The sequence below is a fragment of the Empidonax traillii genome, unplaced genomic scaffold, assembly GCF_003031625.1.
Source record: "Empidonax traillii isolate 1590-97213 ecotype Southwest subspecies unplaced genomic scaffold, ASM303162v1 scaffold429:size503459, whole genome shotgun sequence".
NCBI lineage: Eukaryota > Metazoa > Chordata > Aves > Passeriformes > Tyrannidae > Empidonax > Empidonax traillii.
Window position 1 is genome coordinate 333,762 of NW_020955622.1, and position 25,128 is coordinate 358,889.

At 42.1% G+C, this 25,128-nt stretch overlaps 1 protein-coding gene across 1 annotated transcript in view; it reads left to right on the top strand.

The window, feature by feature from the left end:
* MACROD2 (mono-ADP ribosylhydrolase 2) overlaps nt 1-25,128 on the top strand; it is a gene marked incomplete at its 3' end in the record, with an annotated part of 239,041 nt that overhangs the window by 157,861 nt on the left and 56,052 nt on the right. The window contains exon 4 of the mRNA XM_027894485.1: nt 10,619-10,648. Coding sequence (XP_027750286.1) covers nt 10,619-10,648 — 30 coding nt within the window. The remainder of the gene's footprint in view (nt 1-10,618; nt 10,649-25,128) is intronic.

Genomic DNA, 25,128 nt, shown 5'->3' on the forward strand with positions numbered 1-25,128 from the left:
AATATCCTCTGACATTACTGGTCTCTGTAATCCCATAAACAACATTTGTACTTTGCCTAATTTCGTCTTTGTTTTCTTTAGTACATTTTTCAGAAGTGCTCAGCTGCCTCGTAAATCACTCCAGCAGTATTAGAATAATGAAATGAAAGTGTTTGCTCTGCACAGATTAGGTTATGGCATCCCTGGTTGTGTTCCCTAGGTGTGGGATTGATCCCTGGAAGTTACCTCCTGGATTCAAAAGGTCTCCGTGCGAGCTTGGAGTTTCTTAAGGCTTTGAATTTTGCGTTAAAGTATAGAAGGAATAACAACTCATTAAAATATGAACTCATGGGTTATTAAAATATTAACTCATGGTTTCAGGAAGCGCAGCATTTGGGAGAAAAGCGATTCAACACGTCCATCCCAGAGTGGTTTTTGTGCCGCGTGTATTTGCTTCCCTTTTTGCCTTACGGAAAGATTGGTGAACCAAAAAACCACAGCAGCCTTTATTTGAGCAACACTTTAAAAAGGCTCAGAAATAGGGAAAAAAAAAAAAAAAAGAAATAAAATTGAGCAGCATACTTTGAAGTGATTGATCAGCTTCCCCAGATTTATCTTTGGTCTGTTTGTCTGGAGGAATTGTGTGTAGGTTTGGTTTGTTTGTTTGTTTTAAATTTGTTTTCTCAGTCCTAAGCTCTGATTCGTGAGTCCTTTGTATTGAGGCTTCCAGTGAGAATATTTTGTCTGATACACAAAACAGTTTGTGATTGAGTTGTGGCCCAGGCAGAGGGGCTTATTTTGCTTCTCACACCCTTGAACCAGTGGACAAACTGTTACCAGGGGCAGTGAAAGAAAACATTAACCAAAGTAGCAGGCAGGAGCAGTTCTTGCAGTGTCAGGTCATGGTGGCAGCTGAAAGGATTCGTGGTGCAAGTGTTTGTGGTGATGATGGTGAGTTAACCACAAGCATCTTTGCCACTGGAGGGTGGATTCACATTATCCACCTGGAGTTCACAAACCACAGGTGTCCCACGCTGCCACTGGACAGTGCTTGACTCTCCCTGTCATGGGCCTTCCACGTGTGGCCTTCTGATCTGCATCCAAAAGTAAGTTTCCCATCCAACCCTTAATGCTGCTTCTGGGAGATTTTTATTTGCTCGGATGCACAACCTTGTAATGGCAGCGCCAATTTACCGCAATTTTTTTTGGGGGGGAAATGGCTTTAATCTCCTCCATCATTAAGAAGTGCCTGTAATCTTAGTGTTAAAGAGGGGCCTTGAGAGTATAACAGGTTGACTCCTGGCTTTATTTCTCGGGCAGCCAAGGAGCTGCTGAGCAGGGAAACGAGGGGCAGGGCACTGTTTGGTAGGAAGGGAAATGATCAGCATGGATCTGACCTGATAGTCGGTGAGATGAATCCTTTGGAAAGGTTAGAAACCGTCCACAAGCTGACAGGAACAAAGAACTGTCCCCCACCATCTGAAACCTGTCGCTGCCAGGGATTTCCTTTGGCCCTGGGCTCTGTCACGCCTTTGAAAGCATCTCCAGGCCTTCACATCAGTTCGATTACTTGTGATCTCCCTTTTCTTTAAAGCTCCCAAATGGAGTTTTTAAAGTTTTCAGAGCATGTGAAAATGGGAAGCTGACAGTAATTTTTATTTTTTTTTCCCCCTCCTCCCTGTATTTTTTTCAAACTTTAGTTTACGTTTCTCCCCTCTAAGCTGTGTCACGGGCTTCCAGGAACAGTAAAATGGAGAGGATAATCGATCTCCCTCTGACTAAGCTGACTTACTTTTGTCATAAAAGGGGCAATTTCTGATAGAGTAAGTTGATAGCCACGTTTTATTCTTTCTGCCTTTTATGGTTTCTTGAGATACTTTTTTTTTTTTTTTTAGGCTATAACTTCTTGAAACAGGCAGTGAAGATAAAGTACAGATAGTATATTTGACAGCAGTGGATAGAAATATTTGGGACTGTATTCTCAGGGACAGCATGCAGTGCCCAGTCCATATTTTGCTGAAGTGCACTGTTCCTGGCCTGACTGAAATACCGAGGTTACTGAGACCCACTTTTCCTTTCAAAGGGAATATTCGGGATGTGACCGTCCTTACCCAAATATTTAGCCCTGCAGCGACACTTTGGGCCTGTGCTTGATAAACCTTAAAAAAGTCAAACACATAACCAGATTCTCTGCTTCTCCTGCCACTCGTGTGGCTCCCACTGACCACAGCGGGAGCTGCTGCAGATTTCAGGCTGTGAGAAGAAGGGATCACTGGAGAGGTGGTGCAGCATTTCCACGTGCAGAGCGTGTTGTGCTCACCCAGTTGGACTCAGTTTAAAGCAGACCCTCCTCCCGGGCTCTGCAGCCTCCTCAGATCCTGCAAGCCCGCGCTCGTCGCTCGCAGGAGCTTGTAATTCATTGTCAAAATGTTCCTCCCAGGCTGCTCTTGCAAAAACAGTGCAATAACACCTTGCCTTCCTCTAACTTTGAGGCAGAATTTGCAAGTGAAGTCTTGTCTCTGTAGCTGGGGGGAAAAAAAAAAAACCCAAACAAACCAAAAAACAAACAACAAACAGCAAAAAACCACCAGGGCTGGTTTTTTTTTTTTTCGTAGGGGGGTATCAGGTGTGCCTTTTTTCCCTTCTTTTTTTTTTAAACTGAATATTGTTCCTGAGTGTCAATAGGCCAAGAAAAGCGTCGTGGGGTTGGTACCACTTGCAGCTGGAGCCAGGGCTGACCCTTCCCGTGGGCAAAGCAGGAGCAGCTCGGGGTGTGCCTGCTCCACAGGGAAGCTCTTCCTCCTGGTTACCCCCTGGAAAAACGGCAGGGCAAGGCCCCAGGTCGCTTCTTTTCAGCTGTGGCCTTTGATTTCGCAAGTACCGCACCAACGTTTTACAAAAATTCAAAATAGAAGAGAAGGCTCATAAAAGGAAGCTCTTGTGTACAGGTGGACTTTGGAGGGTTCTGAGCTGGCTGTAATTCTGAAAAGACAAAAGCAAAGAAAACTCAAAGATGCTTCACTCTGATTTTGTTTGGTTTTTTCCCTGTTTTCCAGATAATATGCTCTAGTACCTTTGGGATACTGGAAAGATGCATTAGTTATATAAATGTCAGTAATTATTTTGAAATAATTGCTACCATACCAAAACTACTCTTTCTAATTGTGCAGGTAGAACTCAAGACCACCTCTTGCTCTTGTTTTGCATAGGATTTTAAATATTGATGGTGATTCTGCTTAAATGGATTAATTATACACTGCAGCACTTGGATTCCCTTTAATGCTACATTTACAAACCACACAAATGGCCCAAACTGCGAGATGAGGAATTGGCTGTATTGGCTGAATATTATTCTCCTCATAATTCTGCCCTGAAAGAAGCTCCTGTTGCTTTACATTTCGGCTCAGCCCAACTGTAAAACGCCTTCCTGATCTACAAGGCAACTTTTTTAAGTGGCCGAGCAAACCATGAATTGACACACCAAAATGGATGAAATCTCGATTCATTTGCCAGGCACGGTGAGAGGACTGTGGAAAAGGAGCAAAGGGGCTCACACAAACAACGTTTCTGAGCTGAGCAGCCCCTTTTTAGCCTCTTGGTAGGATTCCTTCCCTTCAAACTGCAGCTTCTGATTCGACTACTCTGTCGTCTTCCCCCTCCCAGGGGTGAGATCAGCCCCATCAAACAGGTTCTTCTAACTGAGGTGCTGGCAGGAAACCTCCCCCTTTGACATCACTTGCTTTCCTTTGGTTTGGAGTAGATTTTTGGGATGGTTTCTGTCCAGCTGAAAATAACACCAGTGCATGAAGGGTATGGATTTCACTGGTATGAAAGTGTGAACTACTGGTTCTGAGGGGTTTCACCTGGAAACATTTTGTGGAGTTGCCTTTGGGACTGAAGGTCTGAGGAATGCTGTTCTTAAAAAGAAGGTTTTTTTTTTGGGGGGGGGATGTTCTTTTTAAGTTAGGTTTTTTGTTGTGGTTGTCTTACTTCCCCCTCCAAGAAGCAATTGTGGTGATTGTGGAGTCCTCGGGCAAATGCAAAGTTTAGGCTTCTTTTAAAGCTGGAGTCTGAACTCCAGTCCGTGTGGAAGTTCATACAGCAGAGTTTAGGAAGTTCTTGGGCCGAGCACCTTCTCTCCTGGGGATTTTCTCAGGACATGTTAGTCAACCTCAATTTTTGTTAATTTTCTCTCACCCTGCATTAAAGCAATTACTGTATTTCGCTGTGTGGTAAAAAAAAAAAACCCTGTCACTTTGCTGCCTCTGCTTTGAAGTTATGCCTCCAGTGTACTCTAAATTGTAAATGCCAGCCTGATAGCTGTGTGCTCATTTCCACCCCGTGCTACTTTGCCTGCCATGGGCTTGGTGGTTTTTTGGTGTTTTTTTTTTTTTTTTTACTCTTCATATCAGATTTTAGACATGCTTTGCGTAGGACTGATTAAGCCTAATGGATGTAATGTATAACTTCTAAAAATAGCTTTGTTGCATAAATGCATGTTATGTATTGAGTTGGTAATGTTTTAGAGGAAGAAAAATAACTGAGAAGTTATGACAGTTATTGTTTCCTTATTGAATTCAGAATGTTGTGAAGGCAATTTCCTTGACAGGATCAGCTCCAGAGCACTTACTTGTATGCTGATTATTTCTTTCCCCTTAATCTACCTATGAAATACCTTTTACAAGCTCGAAATTGGAGATAATGACTACTTTATTTGCAAAGGTGGCAGAACTTGGTTTTAACGATTTGTTCTCTGTACGGGAATTGTGGGGTGGGGTGGATGGAACAGCATGGGTTGTGTGACAGGTGAGCCACAGTCCATTTTATTGGTTCTAAACCTGTGCTCCTAATTGCACAGATTGGATTTGTCTTTAAAGTGGGACAAACTCGTGCCGTGCACTTGCAGTATCTGGGGAAGTGAAAGGTAAGGGTTGGGAAATTCAGTCCCTTCCTGTTGTCTCCCAAATCCTCTGTTTTGTTAAGGCTGAGGTGGTGGAAGCTCGGTAAGCTGAGGTGGTTGGTCGTGCTTCTGGAGATCCCGGCTTTCTACAAAGACAGCTTTGAAGTTAGTACTTCTTATTAGCAATAAAATAAGGTTGGGTTCGTGTCCTCTTTGCAGAGGGTTCTGTGGGCAGAAGAGGAGGAGACTTTTTAATACGTGAGGCTGAAGTCTTTGAGTGGGTATTGAGAGTATCTGAAGGTATTTACAGGGTGTCAGAAGGTGCTGATGGTGGAACTTTACTGATGTGTCTAAATGCTTTAAGTCAGTCTTCTTCTGAAGGCCTAGTGGTGTCCTGATTCCCAGTAGTCTCTGTTTTCCATCATCAGGCTCTTACCTAACTTTGCCCATCTGGCCCAGTCCATTGGAATATTATTTAACCTCTCCTGATTGCTGGGGCTTTGTGTGCAAGGAGACATTTTGAGCAGAGTTAATTAGAGTGGTGGCTGTGGCACCCGTGTGCGTGGCTGGATTTTATTTGCTGTACCTGCTTCAAAATTGCTTCGTGTCCTTTGAGCCTGAAGCTTTTTACTGTAAGGCAGCCAAACACGTCTCCTGTTAAAAATGGTTGGATGTACAAGGTGCAGTTGTTATCTCACTCCTCTTTGTTCTCCTCTGCCTTCTCGAGAGAAGATGAAACAAAATGCAGTGGCAGGTAAGGATGTCTCACAAAACATGTAGGAGAAATGTAACTTCCCATTCCATAAATTACTGGTGCTCTGCTCACCAGCTGCCTGTTATGATGTTTTATTGATGAATAAAAATGGTGTCTGAGGCAATAGAATGCCTTGCATCTTGCGATACTGCCAGTTATAAAGATGTCTCCTTGAATAAATTTCACAATTAGAAAGTATTGACAAAAATATTCAATCTTTTTTACATCAAAATAAGCTCAAACATCTGCTGCCAAAGTCAGACAATATCAAGTAATCTTTTAAGAGTATACTTTTATTATACTGACAGATGCATGGCTGCATGACATAGATGTCAATTTAAGTTACTAGTGCCATTAATACTTGACAAAGACATGCTCCCAGAAGAATTTACGTTTTTAAAATGTTGTCAGATGAGTATATGCCAACAAAAAGTACCCAGAGTTATTGAGCTGTGTTGTTAACAAAGCTAAAAGTGTGTTATCTCCAGAGACATCACAAAAATTGCTGCTCACATCTTCCCCTGTTCTCAACATTCCACAGGACTGACAGCAGAAAAACTACTTCTGTGTCTGCAAATGTCTGTTTAGCCAACCCATACACACATCCTTCTCCACCTTTTGGTTATCAGCATGGAAAGATTTGGGCTTTCATTTGAGGGGAACTTCTTCAGCGTCCATTTACTCTCCACTCGATTTCCAGTGACCTCATTTTTGGCAGATGACATTGTTTTAAAGAGGACACTGAGGAAAATGTTAATACCTGTGCCAGAGTTCCTGCTCTGCTTATTCAGTCAAAAAAGTGTCGGAAAGGTATATGATGTAACTCATTAAGAAGGCTGAGATTGAAAACCCTTCATGTCCAGTTCTTCTTTGTCAAATACACTGGTGTATTCATTATTAAAATTGGTGCATTTTAGTAACTTGAGTTTTCATTGTGGCTTTTCCATAATGAGCAACTAAGCTTACTATAAATTCTTTCCTTCAAGGTTTTATTTTTCTTTTTCCCTTTCTTTCTCTTTCTCTTTTTCTCTTTTTTTTCCCCTCTCTTTTTCTCTTTTTCTCTTTTTCTTTCTCTCTCTCTTTCTCTTTCTCTCTTTCGGTGCCTAGACATTTGAAATACTGAATTTCTGGTAGCCATCAACATCTAATTAAGTTCTCAGTGATTAGAGACTGGGGGCTGTTTTTTGTTTATTTGTTTGATTTTGGTTTTCTTAAATGAACATTTTTATAGTGAATTTTTTCTTAGAGAGGACCCTGAACTTTGTAGAAACACTTTTTCTGCGAATGGTTCTAATGTCCCTGCTAAAGAGAAACCCAGAACTACAGGGCTGAAAGCCATATTACCACTTCTGGGTGTGTTTCCATTTCCTGCACTGGTGCAGGCTGGAAGGATGAGCGAGATCTGTCTCTCAAAATGCAGCATTCAGGATTCCTTTTTAAAGCAGTGGTGATGTGCAACATCTCCGGGGCTGTGAGTTGTCTTGTCCTGAAGCCGCTACTTTAAACTCACCAAATAAGTGTGTTTTTTTTTTTGTTTTGTTTTGTTTGTTTGTTTGTTTTAAATTTAAATAATTAATTATTAATAATTTTTATTGAAGCATGTGTTACTGGTGCTGTCTTTTGTGGTCCATCTCCACGTGAGCTGTTCTGGCTGGGGCTTTATCAGCGCGTGTCATGTGTCTGCTGGCTGCCCGACCACCCTGTGCACCCACTCAAATAACATTGCAAGGTTCGTGTGGGGAGTGGATTTTTAGAGTCAATGCCCAGGACTTGCAGTTCATGAGGAGGCAATTTTAGAAGGGTTGGGCGGGTCAGTTTGGGAGGGTGACACGGGCAGTGCAGTGAGGTGCAGGAAGGCTTTAGCTCACGGTTCTTTGGAGCTCCTCTTTGTTTGCTTTCCTTTGCTGTTCTTTGCCTTGGTAACTTGGTAGCAGTTCAGCGTTTCCTCTCACTCCCAAGTCTCCTGTGACTTGAGAGTCTTGTGCAGCTCTGGAATAGGGGAATAAGGGCAAGGGGTTAGTCGGGATGGATTTACAATTTACAGCCACAGGATGATGGAATGGTTTGGGTTGGAAGGGACCCTAAAGAACATCTGGTTCCAGCTCTCCTGCCGTGGGCAGGGACACCAGGTTCCACTGGACCAGGTTGCTCAGAGTCAACCCACAGCTGAGCCTCTACAGCAGGGGCTGCTTCCAAAGTGTTTTCCAAGGCCGGATTGTTTGGGAGCACCGACGGACAAAACGCAGCTGTAGATAAACACAGAGGGACGGGGAGAGGAGAGGCCGTGCTCGCTCCGACATGATGTGATGTGATTGCAGCCATGGGGCTGTGCTGACCTCCTGGAGGAGCCCTGGCTGGGACAGTATTCATTAGGTGCTAAGTGACAAGTTACTTCTGTCGTGGCAAGGCTTTCCCGGGGATGGAAAGAGAGGTGGGTTTTACTGAACCTTTCGGGGACAGGCGGAAAAAAAAATCTGCAAGTTCTTGCTTTTTTGAGTGACACGTTTTCTAGAAATGAGACTGTAAATATAAATTGTTCTTTCCTGGGATCATAGGAAAATGGTTTGGTTTCCTTTCTATTATGCAAGCAGAATTCTTTAAAAAAAAGTGCCCGTGAATTATTACTGCAATTTCAATAGCTGGAGTAGATGCACTGCAGCCAAAAATCCGTTTGAACTGTTTTTGCTGTTTCTATAGAGAAGTGTGTGGTGCTGACTTATATTATATGCTATTAAGAAGTTTTAGAACATATTGGAAAGATGAACATTGTCAGGAGAACTTAATGAGAGAAACATAATTCTCTGAGAAGCCATTGAATGAGAGTTTGCAGTGGGGATGTTGGCTGGATATCCCAAGGAACTCTTTTTTCAGCAGTGGAAACTTTGGTTGCAGTGAGGAGTAGCAGGTTTGAGCTTTTGTGTCTCAGGCTTCTGAAACATAATAATAGAAATCCTAGAATTTGACTCATGCTAGAATGAGAATGGTAATTGTAGGTGTATTCTAGAGTGCCCAAAAAATAAGAGCTGGAATAGCAGGCCCATGGCAGTAGATGACACTTTCTTACTTTTATTTTCTCCTGGCAAGAACTGTGCTGATTTCTGTCACAGATAAACACTTGTTACTGCAGGGAAGGTGAGGTTGTTACCTGTTGCAGGAAAGTTTGGAAACTGCTGTGAAAACACACAGGGGTGTTTTTAATTTGTTTCTTTGTTTAATAGTGAATTTCAGTGAGGGCAAGAACAGGAAGATCGGCATTCAGTGGCCTTCTCTGCACACATTATCCCTACCATTGTATCTTTGCCAAAGGCACTTCATAAATGGCAATACTTGTTCCCTGCTAGCACTTCAAAGAGGAGAGGCAAGAGATGTTCATCACGCATGGATGATTGTGTTGCTCTTTTTTTTTGTAAAATTTTCCATTTTGTGCCTGTTGCTCCAAACTTTCTGCATCTCCAAACAGGCATTTCTTTCAGAACGGCCTCAAATTACTTTGTTTCTGAAACAGTTTGCCCCATTTTCCCTCCATTTAGTATTCCAGAGTATTAGAACCAGACTTGGCCCAGAAAAATGCTCAAGAACATCTCTCTAGATCCTGGTCTTGATTCATTCCCTCAGTGAGTGTAGGAACAGCTAATCCTAGCGTGGATAACTAACTTGGCTTGCAGTTGGCTCGGATTTGATATGGTCAGCTATGCTAGGTATGAAACTGCTCACTTATTTGTGTGAACTACGTCACATTTTGAGTGACACAGAGCTGTTTTTTGAGTCGCTGCAAGATAATAGCATTAATGGTATGTGTTGCTTTTAAAAATCATGGATCTTGGGTGTAGCACTTGGATGGAACATCCAGCTTTCTGAGGAAGACATTATTACGGCAGGGAAAGTCAGGGAAAGCTGGCTGCAAACGGTTGAGCTGAAATGGGCTGTTCAGTCAAAGGTGTTTGTAGACTACCTGAAAAAGAAATGAAGAAGACAAAGATAACTGCCAATTTTATGTAAATAGAAGTAACATTAAGAAGGTGATGGAGAAAAAAACCCCAACAGTAGGGAATTTGCTGTTTAAGGACTTATATTTAGGAAGCAGAGGACAATAATAGGTACAGTAATATATAGAAAATTACCTCATTTTTTCTGTGTGTCTTGCTGTCTACCCTTGTCTTGGAGCAATACTTGGTTTGAGGTACTACTTCTCCTTCACTCACCAGGATGCAATAAGGAATACCTGTGTCCATCCCCTATGCTCTTGCTCTTAAACTGTGTTTTATCTGCATTCCCATACAACATGGATTTGTTCCCCACACATCCAAAAAGGGCTTTCCTTCTGTTTCTGCCTGGGCAGTGAGAGGAGAACGTTTGGCTTGGCTCCGGTTGTGCCAGCTTAATCTGAAGGACCATCTTGTATCACCACGCTCTGAAAATTGCTCTCCATAAGTGATTTATTGAGTTCTGGCCTGGGTAACCAGATAGTTACAGTGCAGGGGCAATTAAAGCAGGCTGAGGGAAATCCCAACTTAATTGCCTGCAATGGCAAAACACCTTTTTATATCAACAGGGCCGAGGTTTGTCGTCCTCAAGGGTCCCATGGCACAGAAAACAAGGAGAGCTAGTCAAAAGTTCCATCAAAGTCTATTGAAGTTTCTCTGCAATAATTTTTTTTTTTTTTTTAGTTCATTTGGTGATCACAACGGAATATGGTTCATAGAATTATAAATGCAAGGTTGTAATTTCATAAGCTATTCAATGCATTAGCTTTAGTAGTTGTATTATTGTTTTCTTTATTTGTTGCACTCAAAGATTTTGCAGAGGTGAAGACTGCAATTGCAGTTTGCATAAATGATTGCTTTTGCATTAAATGTTCTTGGGTAAGTGAAGAGTAGCAAAGTTACTGAAACAATGGAAAATGTCATGCGAAACATCTTCTGGTGTGGTTCTATCTATATTTTGGAAGTTCAATGCTAATGATTCTCCTTTTGTTTTTCTTGCAGCTAATTCCAGCCTTCTTGGAGGCGGAGGAGGTGAGTCTTTGCTTAATGCTGAATTCACTTTTAAATGACTGTGAAATACATGCTGGACCACTGTAATGATTCTTGGGTTATAAAACAATAGGTGGTAAGTTCAGAAGTTGAAAATGTAAAATTATGAGATGGGAAGACTCACCGGAGCTGATAATCTTTCATATCATCGGGAGGTGAGGTTTGTGGCTGCTGCTGAATTCGGTTTCACCTTTGGATTAGAGTGAAACAGAAAGGAACTGAACTGCCTTATGTTATGTTTTTAAGTGTCTAAGATTTTCAGTTTACCCCAGGAGAACCTCAAATATATGTTAAATAGAAGATTTAAGAAGAAATTATTAGAACACAGTGAAAATAATTTTAGTCAATTAATGAGGCTTTATCTTTGTGCTTTTTTAAAAAAATAATAATTATGTTTTCAACTTGGTTGCTTACCTCATTCTGTTTGCCAGAATACTCAAATAGATTTCAATACAAATCTTTGGTGCAGGTAAGAGATACTACCAACACGCCTGCTAGTAAGGTAGGGATGCTCAAGCACATGGATTGTGTGTTGTTTCCAAATACATGGATGCTACATGTATTTTTGTTTTTTGTTTTTTTTTTTTTTTTTTGGTAGATCGATGCTGTTTTTCTTTTTGTAATCCTGTAGTACCATGGCCATAAAAGCTTCCGTGAGTGTTAACAATTCAGGAAAGAACAACCCACGAGGAGCTTGATCTCAGTTTTCTGTGACTTCCCCTGCCTCCCAGAGGGAAGGAAAAGTGCTCAGTTCTGGAAATTTCACAGCGCAGGAGCGGCGCAGGCAGCGACTAATCTTCCTTCCTGGCGGGAGTTAAAAGGGCTGGATGATCAGAGCTTACATATGTAAGGGTAAAGGAAAGGGCTCTGTAAAAAGACAGGAGATCTCTGTTGCTTGGGAAGCTGCAGGATGAGTTGGCAAAGCTTTTGTTTTAGCTGAACAGGCAGCCCTTATTTTGGACCATGGAAAGGTGCTTCAGAACTGCACCCTTAATAAAACCCTTCACGTTCCTCAGCTGTGTGTCTGGACATTAAAGCACAGGGCAGCCTTACCTGTTAATCCTGTTGGATTAATCTGTTTCTTTTGATTTGAGTTAGTTGTTTGCAGTGTACCAAATTTTTCTTTGTTTAAAAGATAATCCTTTCGGAGGTAATCCTTCCCTAGCTGTTCCAGTTTCAGCAGAGCTGTTCCTGTACCTCCTTCTCCAGCACTTGCTCCCAGCTGGTAACATCGGGGGGAAAAAAAAAAAAATTATATATCAATGCAAATGTTCAAATTCCAGTCAGGTTCCCAGAGCACCGCTGCTGCTGAAAGGGTTTGGCTATTAACTTTCCGTGGTATTTATTCAGCTGGACTGTACTTCAGAAGTTGATATCTGCTCGGCGTGGCACTTGATAATGTGGCTCTCCCTCTGCCGCAGTTGGGATGAACTGGGGCTGTGGGTCAAGTTGGGATTTTTCCCCATATTTTATGTGATGGAAGGAATATATTGGAAACTGAAATCCATCCCTCCTGCTTCCCTGGCATTCTTCGGGGCTTCCACTGCTGTTTTCCACACAAGTGCTACCCTTGGGAGCTGTGGGAAGCTGCTGTGGCAGGCTGGGCTCGGGCGGGCGGTGGGTCCCTCAGGGAACCGGCTGCGACCGGCTGGGCGAGCCCACAGAGGGATCTGCTGCAGCCCCCGCGCCCACAACCCCAATCCCACGCCCTTTAACCTCCAGTGGAAGGATAACAACGTTTACCCCCTTGCTTGTGAGACAGGTAAAACACCAGATGGGACAGTTTTGTGGCTTAGAGTGCGACTGCCGATGTCTGAGGGGGCTGCGTTCCCGCTCTGGAGGTGCCATGAGCCGCCCTCGGGTGGGGCACAGCCTACACGTCCTCAGGGGAACGCTCGCTTGAGTTTTCCCAGTTTTCTGAGGAAAACTCCCCGAGAATTTTGTAGCCAAAGTGCTACAGATTTTGGGCAGGCACCACGGGGTGCGTGTTCTGGAGAAGGGGAGGGTGTGTGGGGTCTGCAGGCCGGTGCTTGCCCCGGGGCGGGGGGACACAAAATGGAAGGCAGCCCTGGCCACCCACCCACCTTCCACAGGGGGAGGGAGCCCGGAGCCCCTGGCTCTTGGAAAAACACTGGCCACTGGCATTTCTGTGTACGAGGTTTTTTTTTTTTTTCCATTCCCAGTTGAGTGGTTGTGGATTTTAAATGCTGGATGTGTTTTTTGCTTCATCCAGAAGGAAGGGGTGGCAGCACTTGGCGTGAAATATTGATAGTGAATTATTAAAACTTTATTATATACGTAAACACCAAAGCCTTCTTTTGATTGCAGATGCTGAATATTTATGATAATACGTAATACCAGTGTAGTTTCTCCAATAATGGGATTCAGATCTCTTCAGTAATGCTCGTTAATTTAATCTCTCTGTCACTGCTGGGGGTACGAATACGTATCTTAGATTTACAGAAAAAGAAAACTGGAAATTTCTGCTTGTCCAAGCTTGTGCAACAGGTGCTGTGACTTTTGAGCTTCTTCTGAGCTTTTCTACGTTGGGAAATCTTTCCAGAACTGAACATAAATCGGTCGGAAATAGTTATTTGCACACCCTGGTCTAAGTCTGTTTTTCTCGAAACCATCTACTGGAAAAGAGCTGTCACTGAACAGCACTGTGGGTAAACATCTTGCACTGGGATCTAAGTTCAGGGGCTGGTGGTTTTGGGCTTATCATCCCTGCGTCACCTCGGGGCCACATCAGGGCATCCGTGTACTTTGATTGCCCAGAGCCAGAGTAATGGTTTGTTCTTGCCTTTCCCCATTTAAATGCTGTCTATTCATGTGCATGACCATTTGGAATGAAGAGATAAAAGCACGAAAGATACCAGAAACAATTTTTCACAGAACTGGCTAATCATAAAAATCGAGAAACCCACAATAGAGTCTTTAGTTAAATATAGATGTTGAAGGTTTCTTTCTGCTTTTCAAATAACTCTTGAAGTTTCCAGGATTTCATTATGGGTTTGGTGAGTGAGCCTTTTTTCTTTTTCATTCTTTACTGGTTTTAATAATTGATTTTTAATTAGGAGGCATATTTCACTTGCAGGTCTAGATTTATCACACATTCAGCATTTCACTGCTAATAACTTGCATGGAACATTATGACTTATTTGTGCATCATGTATTATTTGTCCCATTATTTTCAACAGTGCAGAGGGGAAAATTATAAAGAAAATAACCTGCATTTGGGGGGAGTGAGGAAAACCACTTGGTATTTTGAGGAAAAGTGACCCCTTTTAAAAAATGTGCCATGAAGTTTTGACTTGAGAAATCGAAATGCCCTACTTTGCATGGCAATCTTTATTCCTTACATTCTTTTACAGTTTTTGTCAAGGAATGAAAGCGTGTGATTTTATGCACTTTGTTAAAGCAAAGAGAGCAAGGGGTGAGATTTCTCCTCCCTTATGTTGAGGGTGGTCTGTGGGGTTTTTTTTAGGATTTTATGCCCCAACATCCCCACCTCTTTTTCACTTATTTTCCTTGCGGTTCGTTTCTTCTTAACTTCATTTGCTGACTGTAATCAAGTTCTTGCTGCATGCTGATTTCTGGATTGCCTTGATTTCTTTGACCTTATATTGAGGGTATTTTTAATTTGGGATTTTTTTTTTCCCCCCTCATGAGATTTTGTTGCCTGTGCTGGAACTGGGGAGGGCGACATCATCTTTTAGGGTGTCCTGTAGTTTTTTTCAGCTCTGTCCTTGAAACTGATAATTTTGTCTTTACAAACTCGAAGAGAAGACAGGTTGTATTTCTTGGGAGCGTTGTTTGGACCCGGTTTAAGTTGGTTGCCCCAAAAGATCAGTCTGCTTTTCTGTTCAGCTGGCACAAATATATTGACATCCCTCACCGTGGGATAAAGTTTCTCTTCTCGCAGGTGTGCCTTAGGTACTGGACTCACCAGGCCCAGCAACCTCCTGGTAGTTAAATCTCTAGGGAAAAAAAAAGGCAAGGAAGTTTTTGCACTTTGTCTGAACAGTAACTTGACATCAATTTACCCGGTGAATGAATATTCATGACACTGAGAAGTGGAAGTTGTACAAGAGAAAATTGGAGGCAGGAAAGGGGGACAAGTTGCAGAGCACCCTGTAGCGATGTAGCTGGGAAACACTTTAAATACCAGCCTGGCCCTGCACTAGCCCATTCAAAATGTATAACAGGAAGAAGACCGAGCCTGTTTTATCCTGAACCAGGACGAGATGCTCCCTGTTTTGGATTTCACAGGGCTTGGGTTTGATATTTACATAATTTAAATGCAAGTGAAGCGAGGGTTTAAATCCAAAGTTCAAATTTGTGCGTGGCGTGCACATAACATGAAACTCATCCCTTGAGAGGGAGAAGAAAGAGTTTGGGAAAGGAGCACTGACAGGATTCTTTCGTCAAGAAAAATAAGCAATATTGTTTTGTTTTTTTGTTTTAATGCCAGTCTGTTGGCATGTTCTCGCATCGTGTCGAATGCGTTTGTCAGATGGGGGTGTGCTCACCACAAATGTCTCCACGGAACAATTCTCTGGGACTGCACCCACCGTCACAAGCTCTGGGTTGCTTTGTGCAGAGCACCCTCACGTCTGAGGTGTTTAGGTAATAGCTCTGGAGGTACAAAGATTCTCCCAGCCCGTAGTGCTCATGTCAAGAACTGATAATTTAAGGCAAATGGCCATTTTTGCCTTTGTTGCTAATTAATCCCTTTCTGCTGGAAGATTGCTGCAGCAATTCTGTGGGGTTGTTAAAGTGTTTTATCTCCTTTTACTATTTGCATGCTGTTCCTTTTCATCTCTGTAAATGGAGTGGGTTTGAGAGGGCTGCATGCACAAGTTCCCCCACCGTGACAGTGCATCAGCCAATTAAGATGTTAGTATTTATGTGTGGTTTTTTTTTTTTTTTCCTGTACAGCTCTGATATTAGTTCCATTGGTAGCCCAGTAGCCCAGGGTAGACTGTAACCCTTTCCAGGTGTTTGGTTCAGCCCAAAATCTTGTTATTCATGAGCTTTTTGTTGTATCAGATCAAAGCAAGAAAGATTGCTCTGTAATTTAACATCTTTTATAGGATTTATTCAAACTTTCTATGCAAGCAAAGTCTTTCTTTACAGGTCAGTTGTTCTTGAAATGTTTTTTTTTCTTTCTTTCTTTCTTCAATCTGTGTTTGCTTTTGCCTTCTGTTATTGCAGGGGAGTTTTAGTTCAGCTTTAATTAAAAGTATTGGGTTTTCTCATTTTGTAGTGCATCCAGAGATATAATGATGGAAGCTCTATAAATAAATAAGCATAGTTTATTTCCAAGGACCCTTAACAAAAGCTGCCATGGCTGTATTTAAAATGTGTGCTCTACTCTAGTTGCTTTTTTAATTTCTGTTAAAATAGGGCCCATATTTTGCTCTTCGGCTATAGAAGGTGCCAACTTCCTTTCTCCAGTCTTTTAATATGTTCTTATAGGTAATAATCATAAAGAGGAAGTCTCTGGATTGATTCTGAGTATTTTTTAGTCGTTGCCTAATTGTATCCTTTTAATTACACTTTCCTAGCAGTTACTTTAAAAATAAATAAACTATGTTTTGCTATTTACAGGAACTGATACAAGATATGTGATCAGTTGGTTTGGGGTTTTTTTTGTGGGTTTTTTTGTTTTTTTTTTTTGGTAAATACACGTTCAGTCTGTAATTCTTTAAAGTGGTGCTCCTGTCCCAGCCAGTGATACAGGAACATGTATTTGTGACTGGACCTTGCAGTCTCTTCAGAAAGTCAGACTCAGTTGTGTGTGTGTGTATAAATAAATACATAAAATAAGGCTTTAATTTTCTTACACCGGGCAAGACCTTTGGTTTGTGGCCGTGGTGCTCTCGATAACAACCCAAGGTAAAAAGGCAGCTGGTTATGTAAGGAGTGTGTTTCTTTCTCGCTTCCTTTTGGTTTCATGTTGTAGGACAGAGCTGCACATGGGGGTAGGAGATGACAACCCTTCCCCAATGGACAGATATCAGTCCACAGGGTGCTGTGGGAATTGCTCTGGAAGTGCTCTAGAAATGTAAAACACTTTTTCCACGTGTAGGCAAACGTCTCACGTGTCTTGTGTGCAGAAAACACAAATATTTCCTTGTCCTGCTCAAGCATCTGAAGATGCTTCTGTTGAGGCTCTCCAGCTGTAGCTGAAGGTGAAGGACATGTTTTGTTAGGCACAGGCAGGGGGTGGTGGTGGCTTTTAAAGCTGTTTTTCAGATTTAAGAGCTACTGCTCTTTTCCTGGGCCTGAGGAGGACCAGGGAAGGAGGTCCTGTAGGAGGACCGGGCTTCAGTAGGCAGAAAATGCCAAATGCTATTTAAAATTGTTTTGATTGGTTTTACAGGGGGCATTAAAATGAAAAGAAGCAATGAAATAAAGGAGTGATGGAGGTACTTGACTTGTAGACGTAGAGGCACTTTTGAATATCAGCCTGTTTACTGAAGCCTTCACGCTGCTCTGCCTGAGAACAAAACAAAGGCCTTAATCAGCTGAGAGTTCCTTAAAAGTATCTCTGGGCCCCAAGTTCATTAATTTCCACATCAAATGTGTATACAGGTGTGAGCAGCAAGGCATGGGGAAATGGCACCAACTATTTGTTGAATCTTACTGGGTATTCCTTTAAAATGTGCACATGTCCAATAAAATGAGAATATGGACATGGCATATCACTCTCAGAGGAGGGGGAGGATCCCTGCACCACTGTCTGCTGATGTACTGACCCCAAAGGGCAGACACTGCAGATTGTCGCAGTCCTTAATTCCCACCTCCTGTAATGGAAAAAATTTGCAATAGTTTCTTCCTTCTGTTTCTAATGAAAGTAATTACTTCTTAGTCACTACATTTTCTGAGAAAATCTTGAGTAAACCCCAGGATTAAGCTGTAGAGGCAAGCAAAGCCCAAGTATCGAAATTACAGATATTACAGAAAGGGTTTACAACTCTCTTCTTGCTGCACAGAACGGAGGAGTATGAAATCAGGTCTGCGTTCACCTCTCACCTCCTCTTTCAGATTTTCTGCTCTTTCCACAGAGCTTCACTACTCATTTACGAGTGGCTCTTTGCTCGTCACATCTTTCCAAAGTTCCTTTTTCACTGTGCGGAAAACGCTCACAGATCATAACGTGCAGCTTTTCAGTATTCATAAGCCGAGAAAATCTCCAGCAGAGTAGGTGGCAAGAGGGGTGAGGCTTGGAAAGATCTGTCCTCCTTTGTTTCCCACGTGCCATGTCTTCCTTCCAGCTGTAGGAACCCTGTGTCAGTGTAATGTGGGGGGGCATGAGCTTTTGGCATTACCCAGAAGATGGAATGTGGCGATGGCTGATGAAGGATCAAAACTCTTACACGGGTAGAACTACTTTTTAGGAGACACCCGTGGAAAACCTTCCTTTGCAGGTTAAAGTCTGTCTTTGCAGTTGCTCGTCTTTTCGGATTGATAATGTTGGGTGGTAATGCAGCTTCTGGTTTGCTGGTTTTTCATTCTAAGGACAGACTGCAAATAACCCCCCACACTTTTTAGGCCTTCAAATTCAGGTTGAATGACTCTGTACCTGCAATTTAGGCTTGATTTTTTAAAAGCAGCTGTAGTGGGGGACCAGTAACCCGAGGTGTGGAGTGACCAGGGCCAGGATCTGGTCACTTCATGATGATGGTGCTGATGAGAAAGAAAACAGACAATGAACTTCATCCTTATGAGCATTGTTATCCCAGAATGGAAATGCTCCACACACCTAATTGCTCTGAGAACACAGAAGTGATGTTCCCTCCATTTTCCAGTGGGGAAAACGAGGCGAGGAGACAAAAGGTCCAAGGGAAAGAGCAGAAATCAGTTCTCTGGAGGCAGAGCGAAACTCGCTGGGGTTTCCCCACGCCTCGGTCAGTTTTGCACACAGGGAATTTTAATTCCTGGTTGGAAGAAAGAGGAATTTTAGTTTTTGTACCAGTATTGTGGGTAGAAACAGGATGATTATTTGGAGAAAAAGAGAAAACACACTCTACAGAGAGCAACTTTCTGGCAATTAGGCCTTAATTGGTGATACAGCACATTCTCCAAGGGAATGGCAGGGCTACCAACTGGAAATTAGATACTGCTGGATAACCACTTTTACACTAATGGGAATTAAATTAGAATATAGGAAAAATGTGATGTATTTGAGGCTACCACCATTAGTAATTCTAAATACACAGCAATTCGCTGTTCTCACTTGGGCCTTTTCTTCATTCAGTTAGAGAAAGGCTGCTTACTCCTAATTTGAATTTGCATGGTATTGATAACAAAGTGTTTCAAAGTCTTTGATGGCATAAAGAGAGTTCCTCTGGATTAAGAAAATATTTAATTTTATTATCAATCAAATCCGGTCTCTTCCAAAAGCAGACGAATTTCAATGATTCTCCCATTAAAAACACTACCTTATGATTATGTGTAGAATAGTTGGGGTTCTTTTCTTTACAAAGTCATCTAATTTACATATTTTCCCTTGTTCTTATGTAAATGCCTTGTAACATGCAGGGTTTATAATTCAACTGTCTTTTCGAGCTAATTTTCTTTTTAAAATTCAGAATGATAGTTCTGCCATTTGGACTGACAGATCTGCAGTGTTGTGGTTTTGGCTACATACACAGTAGCAAAGAACAAAATATTTTTTGTCACACTTCTGTTACAGTTCAGTCTGTTCCTTTTACATTATCAGCTTGTTTCTCTGGGCCTCGCAGAGGCATCTGCTTTAATTTTTACTGGGCAGGACTGCAACTTCACAAACTCGTGTGAGCTTCACAAATCATTCACAAATGGGGCTGATTAAATCAATTATGTCTTGGCTGAGTGATCTGTGAGTGTATTATGCACACCCAATGTTAAAAGAACGTTATTAAGGTGCAAACCCAAGCACCTAAGGTTGGGAAGCGCCAAAATTAAAGCTGTCTCGGGGTTCACGCTCTCTGTGCGTGTGTGGATGGATATGATATTTCCTCTAACTCTGCATCCAGCTGGAACCTCATCTCTCTCACCCTCCTGTCTCAAAGCAAACCCCAGGTTTACGTGTGCAAACTCTGGTCTGCAAACCAGTGTTTGTTCTGGTTCTAATCAGGTTGATGTATGATTTCATAAGATTGCATAGGTGATCTATTTATCTTTCCCAGAACAATGGCATTATCTTCACCAAAAGAATGAGAGTGAAGATTAAGGTCAGAATTGTAATTTTGAGGCCCAGGCTGTGCAACGAGGGGTTGAGTTCTTTAAAGAAATGAAAATCCTTGTGTTTCTAAAAGTAGGTCTGATAAATTCCAAGTGATTCAGCAAACTAGAACTTGTCTCTCAGCTCAGGATGTAATACAACATTATAAATCACTTCAGAATGAAATGTACCTTGAGATTCCCACCTTCTTCTCTACTTGTTCCCAGTCCCACTACCCGCATTTCATAATTTACTGCTCCCTTATTCTCATCCATTCTGAAATCTACTGGCCTAAATTTACATGTTAAAGAGGGATTGGTTTTAGGGAGACGTTTTTACGCAGACGATTTCAAACTGTGGTCTTAAAAATGTTTGCTTTGAAGTGATGAAGGAGCAGGGAGCTGATGGAGAGAGGAGTGATGGGTGTGGAAACAAGCAGAGAGGGGAAGAGATGAGTGACACCTTCCTGTGCTGCTGGGCAGCAGCTGGGAGTGGGAGACCCTGTTTTGGGGTGCAGAGACTGAGTGTCCCCTTTCTCTCTCCTCAAATCCCACTGTCCAGTTTCTTTACTGGAAAATGGTTTCGTTTTAGTCCCAGGCCAACTTCCCAGATTCCCCCCCTTTGGATTTGCCTGTGCCCTTTCGTTGCCAGTTTTATTCTTATTCCATGTCCTAATCACAGCTCTGGTCACCAACCCCTCTCATCTTCAACCCTATCCTGGGCCCCTCAAAGCAGGTAGTGCCACTTTCCTCGGTCCTTTCCCCACTTTGTGCTGGGATGAAGGGAAAAATGTTCTGGGCAGGCAGTAATTTGTCGAGCCAGATGAATTCATCACTCGAGGAAATGAAAGAGAGCTGCCGACTTCAGAGCTGCTGCGAGGGAAGGAAAAGCTTACCTGCAGTTTCGCATCTTTGTTTATCTTCCCACCACAGTTCTGGGTTAGAATGTTTAGCCCAGCCCAGCTGTACCACGGTGGTCACCCTGTCTGCTTTTAGGAACGAAGGTGCTATTGTTGCTGTAAAAGGATAAAAACCCCCGGCGTTACTGCCTTCTTTGTATTTCTTCACCCCCGATGACTGGGCAGTAATTTCTCCACGGGGATTATTTGTCCAAGGAGGGGGCCTCTGTTCAATCCCGATATAACCCAGCTGCCGAGGAATTTCGCCCCTTCCCTGGGCTTACAAGCAATTAGCGCTGCAGGCGGGGCTGCCTGCCCTCCCAGGGAACAAAAGGGGGCAGCTCCAAACTTTTCCCTCCCAACGACAGCTGGACAAAGAATTGGCAGATTTATCAGACAATTATTCCAAGTATTTTTTTTTGTTTAATTTTTTTATTTGACAGCAAAGTAAAGTCCCGTGTTTGCACCGTGGGCTGAGATGGGAGCTCTTATAGGTATAAGTTTATGTGGAGATAACGAGGGGAAAGAGTGTCAAAAAAAAATGGATATTCTTAATAACACCAGGTACAGATAACAGTCATATGTGAGCTTTGAAGCAAATTTGCTCTGATGACAGGTCAGTTTTTCATCAGGAGCTGGAAAATTGCAAACATAAGATTATTCAAATAAGATGATATCTGCAAATAGGATATACTAAGCAAATACTGTGAAGTTCATATGTGATATTATTATCTTCTCTCCCTTGAGAGTTGATTCAGCAGGAGCACTTGATTTTTATTTTATTTTTTTTTTTATAACATAAAGAATGTGGATGTTTAGGGCAAATTGTTTTATTATAAAGGAAAGAAGTACCAGCGCACATCAAATATTGAATAGGATTCTCTCTTTTTCTAAATTAGCTCCCAAATTTGATGCTATAAAATTTTACCAGTAGTGGGAGAGCTCCCAGAAGCCCCTTGGTTATGGCTCATTATTACACATATGTGAGGCCATGGCACCCTTGGTTGCCATAGCTCCTTATTTAATCCAGAAGAAGATGTTTCATGGCTGCACAGCTGGGTAACCTCGTGTATCTGGAGCTTTCTCAGGGAGCAGTCCTATCCATGCCCCATATATCTCAACAGGGATTTTCCTTCAAAAGCCATAAGCCAGGCTTCTTCTTTTTTTTTTTTTTTTTTTTTTTTTTTTTTTTTTTTTTTTTTTTTTTTTTTTTTTTTTTTTTTTTTTTTTTTTTTTTTTTTTTTTTTTTTTTTTTTTTTTTTTGTTTATTTGATTGTTTCTTGACTACATGGTGAAGGTTAAGGTTAGGCCACAACTTTGCCTGGTGATTTTCCCAATAAAGGGAAATTTTTTCCTTTTGCAAGTCCAGATGTGGTCCCAGGCTCTCAGTCTGGCGGTTCAAGGAAGGCAAAGTCCGTGCTGGTGGGTGACAGCTTTGCCCACAAACTGCGTGTTGTCTAAAAGCAACCTGAATTCTTAATCAGGTGTTTTCCCCCTTTATGTTCTTCAAAACCTGACGCTTCTTATTGAACAAGTTGTATCAGGTCTCCTCTGGAACTCTGCCCAAAAAGCCCTTTAAATATTATGTAGCTTTAGGTGCAAGCTTTAGTTAAATATCTGCCCTGCCGGGGAGACGCTGGGAGCAAGACTTGTTTGGCTTTACAATTTCAGTGGTAATGTTTAAATAACTTTGCCGGCATGAACTCTGCAGGAAGGCTGCTGTGGTCTCCAGGAATGAAATTAATGCCCTAATACTCAGGGAATATTTATAATTTAAAAATTGAGGAGGGTTGATTAAATATACAAAGCGTTTAAACACCCATTTTAAGCTCGCAGTAATTCCTGACAAATTGAAGTATCTCGGCATTTAGAGAAACTACAAACTCGTGGTGGTTAAGTTTGGACCTTGCAGCAGTGTGTCCACTGCGTGGGAAATGGAACCTTTGGATCACAAGGCTGTGGTGTCCTACCAGGTCTGGTCTCTCGTGGTGGTGAGATCTGAGGATCTGGGGTACAATGCCTCCCCCCTAAGATGGCAGAAGACACCTGGAAAAGTCCTTGTTCCGTTATAACCACGGGGATCATTTCTTTCCCTCGTGTGACTGCACACAGGCATCACAGCTGCTGCTCTTCAGCAGGTCTGGGAAAGAGTATTCCAGCTATTTTAGAAGATTCTGTATATAATCAGGAAAACCACAGCTGGATCAGACAGGATCACTTTTGTGCAGGTCACTCCTAGTGGATACCTGTCAAACTCTTCTTTATGTTCTTGTTACTCTACAGCTCCTGTAGAGAATCTTTTCCAGTGCATCACTGTCTATACCACCGGAACATTTTCCCTGGGATCTTAATTGATTTTTGGTGGTTGTTGTTACAGGTTTAAGCCTGAAATTAGGGGATTCCTGTTCCTTTGGGATGGGGAAGTTGTCTCATCTGTGAGCCAAGCAGGTGCCTGTGAAAGGCTCAGGACAGAGGAGAGGTTTGTAGGCTCATTGTTTTGTCCCTCACTGCCCAACCTGGTTTTGCTTTTGTAGCACAAAACATCCACAAACAAAAGTCCACCTTCCAAATTTCGGGGGGAGGGAGAGGAGCCAGCAGTGCTCCCCCCTGCTCCTTTGGGAGTAAATCTCACCTGGATGCAGTTGTCCTGGAATGACAAAGGGGAGCAAATGGCTTTCTCCTCCTCGTCTGTGGGAATTGGCAGTTTTTTAAGTTGTGGGCTTGGCAGTTAAGCGTTTCCATTTGTAGCACCCTGACGTACTAATGATGGCAATTTCGCGTTTGTTGCTACATGCCTAACCTAATTAAGTTTTTTTTCTTGGGGTACAATTGTTGTTTTCTGCATTTAATTATGTAAGCACCAGGTGCGAGTGTTAATGGTAGCTGAATTCAGGAGGAAACATTTTTATCTTCGCGCTATGCAAGAGCTTTTTTTCCCCTGCATCTTCAGTTTTGCAGTTCAGAAAGTGCTTACGGTGTTGTGGAGTTGCATTAACGTGTGTGATTGATACACACGGAAAAAAACACTAGCGAGGACCGACCGCCTCCATTCCTCTTGCTTTAGACGCGTTCAGAACCACCTCTGAGCTCCCCATTTTTGGTTTCAGGTGTTGCAATAGCTCAGACTCCCTCCCCGTGGCTCCGCTGCTGATTTGGAGGGCTGGCAGCCTTCCCACACTCCCCGACAGATCCGCTCCCGTCCCTTTGAAGAGATCTGAACCACGCAGGGCTCTCGTGTCTAACTCCGAGTTTCATGGTCGAACTGGGACTGCCAACCTGGCTCTGTGAGCTCTTTGCCACCATTTCATCGATGCCTGTTCAAACTTCAGAAGAGAGTTTTCAGTAGAATTCTTTGCCTGCGAGAATAAACTCGAGCATTATTTTTAAAGCTCAAGGAGCTGAGCTTTGAAATGCTGTAAAAGAGGGAAGTGACTCTCAAAAGGTTTTGAAATCATAACGTTAGTTTTTTAAACAAAGTGAACAGGAGTTTCAGTAAATTTTTCCACCTGCAGATTGGTAGTTGTTTTAATCTATTAGTAAAAAGAAGTAGAGCTTGTATTTTCTAACTTCTGGTCATTCACTGGTAATCTATATTTACATAAATTTGGCATGGAGTGTGATATAAAAATTACTGATCCATTTTCAGTATAGAAACATAAAGGTTCACATTTATTCTGGTGCAAGATAGACGACATCCATTGTTTGAATTCTAGATCCAGGTAAGCAAAGAAGCTGTATCTGATAGTTTTTTGTTTGTTTGTTTTGTTTGTTTGTTTGTTTTTTTTTTAAATTAAGCTTTCCAGTGCTAATAATGGTAGAGGTTCCCCCCACTCCTGCCATGTTTTTAGAGACCTCAGTTGTTTCAACTTTGGTTTGTTTCTTGCCCCTCAGGCCTTTAATTCCAGCTCCACTCCTTTGATGCTTTATCACAAAAAATTTGTTCAGAGGCTTCCATTTTTTTTAAGGTAGTCCTTTAACCACTGCTGATTATGCACTGCATCAAAGAAAAGTGGTTGAAAACTTTAAACCCACAAATAAAATATACATCAATGGGTTACAGTAATGAATGCTAACGTACTGTTTCTTCAGAAAGAGCCCTTTGGGGACACAAGGCCATGCTTTAGGTGATGTGAAAAATAGTAAGCTTGGCTCCTGAGAACAGGTTGCTGGAGTTAGTGGTCAGGTTTTATTAAAAATGAATTTTAAAAATATTAAAATGGATGTGTTTAGCATTAGTTCACAGAAGTCTTCAAATTAGTATCAGGATTATTTTTTTCTGGCAGCAAGGCCTGCACACTGATGGGAGGAACAACTTGTCACTTGGTTCCTGTATGCCTTTGGCTTTGGAAT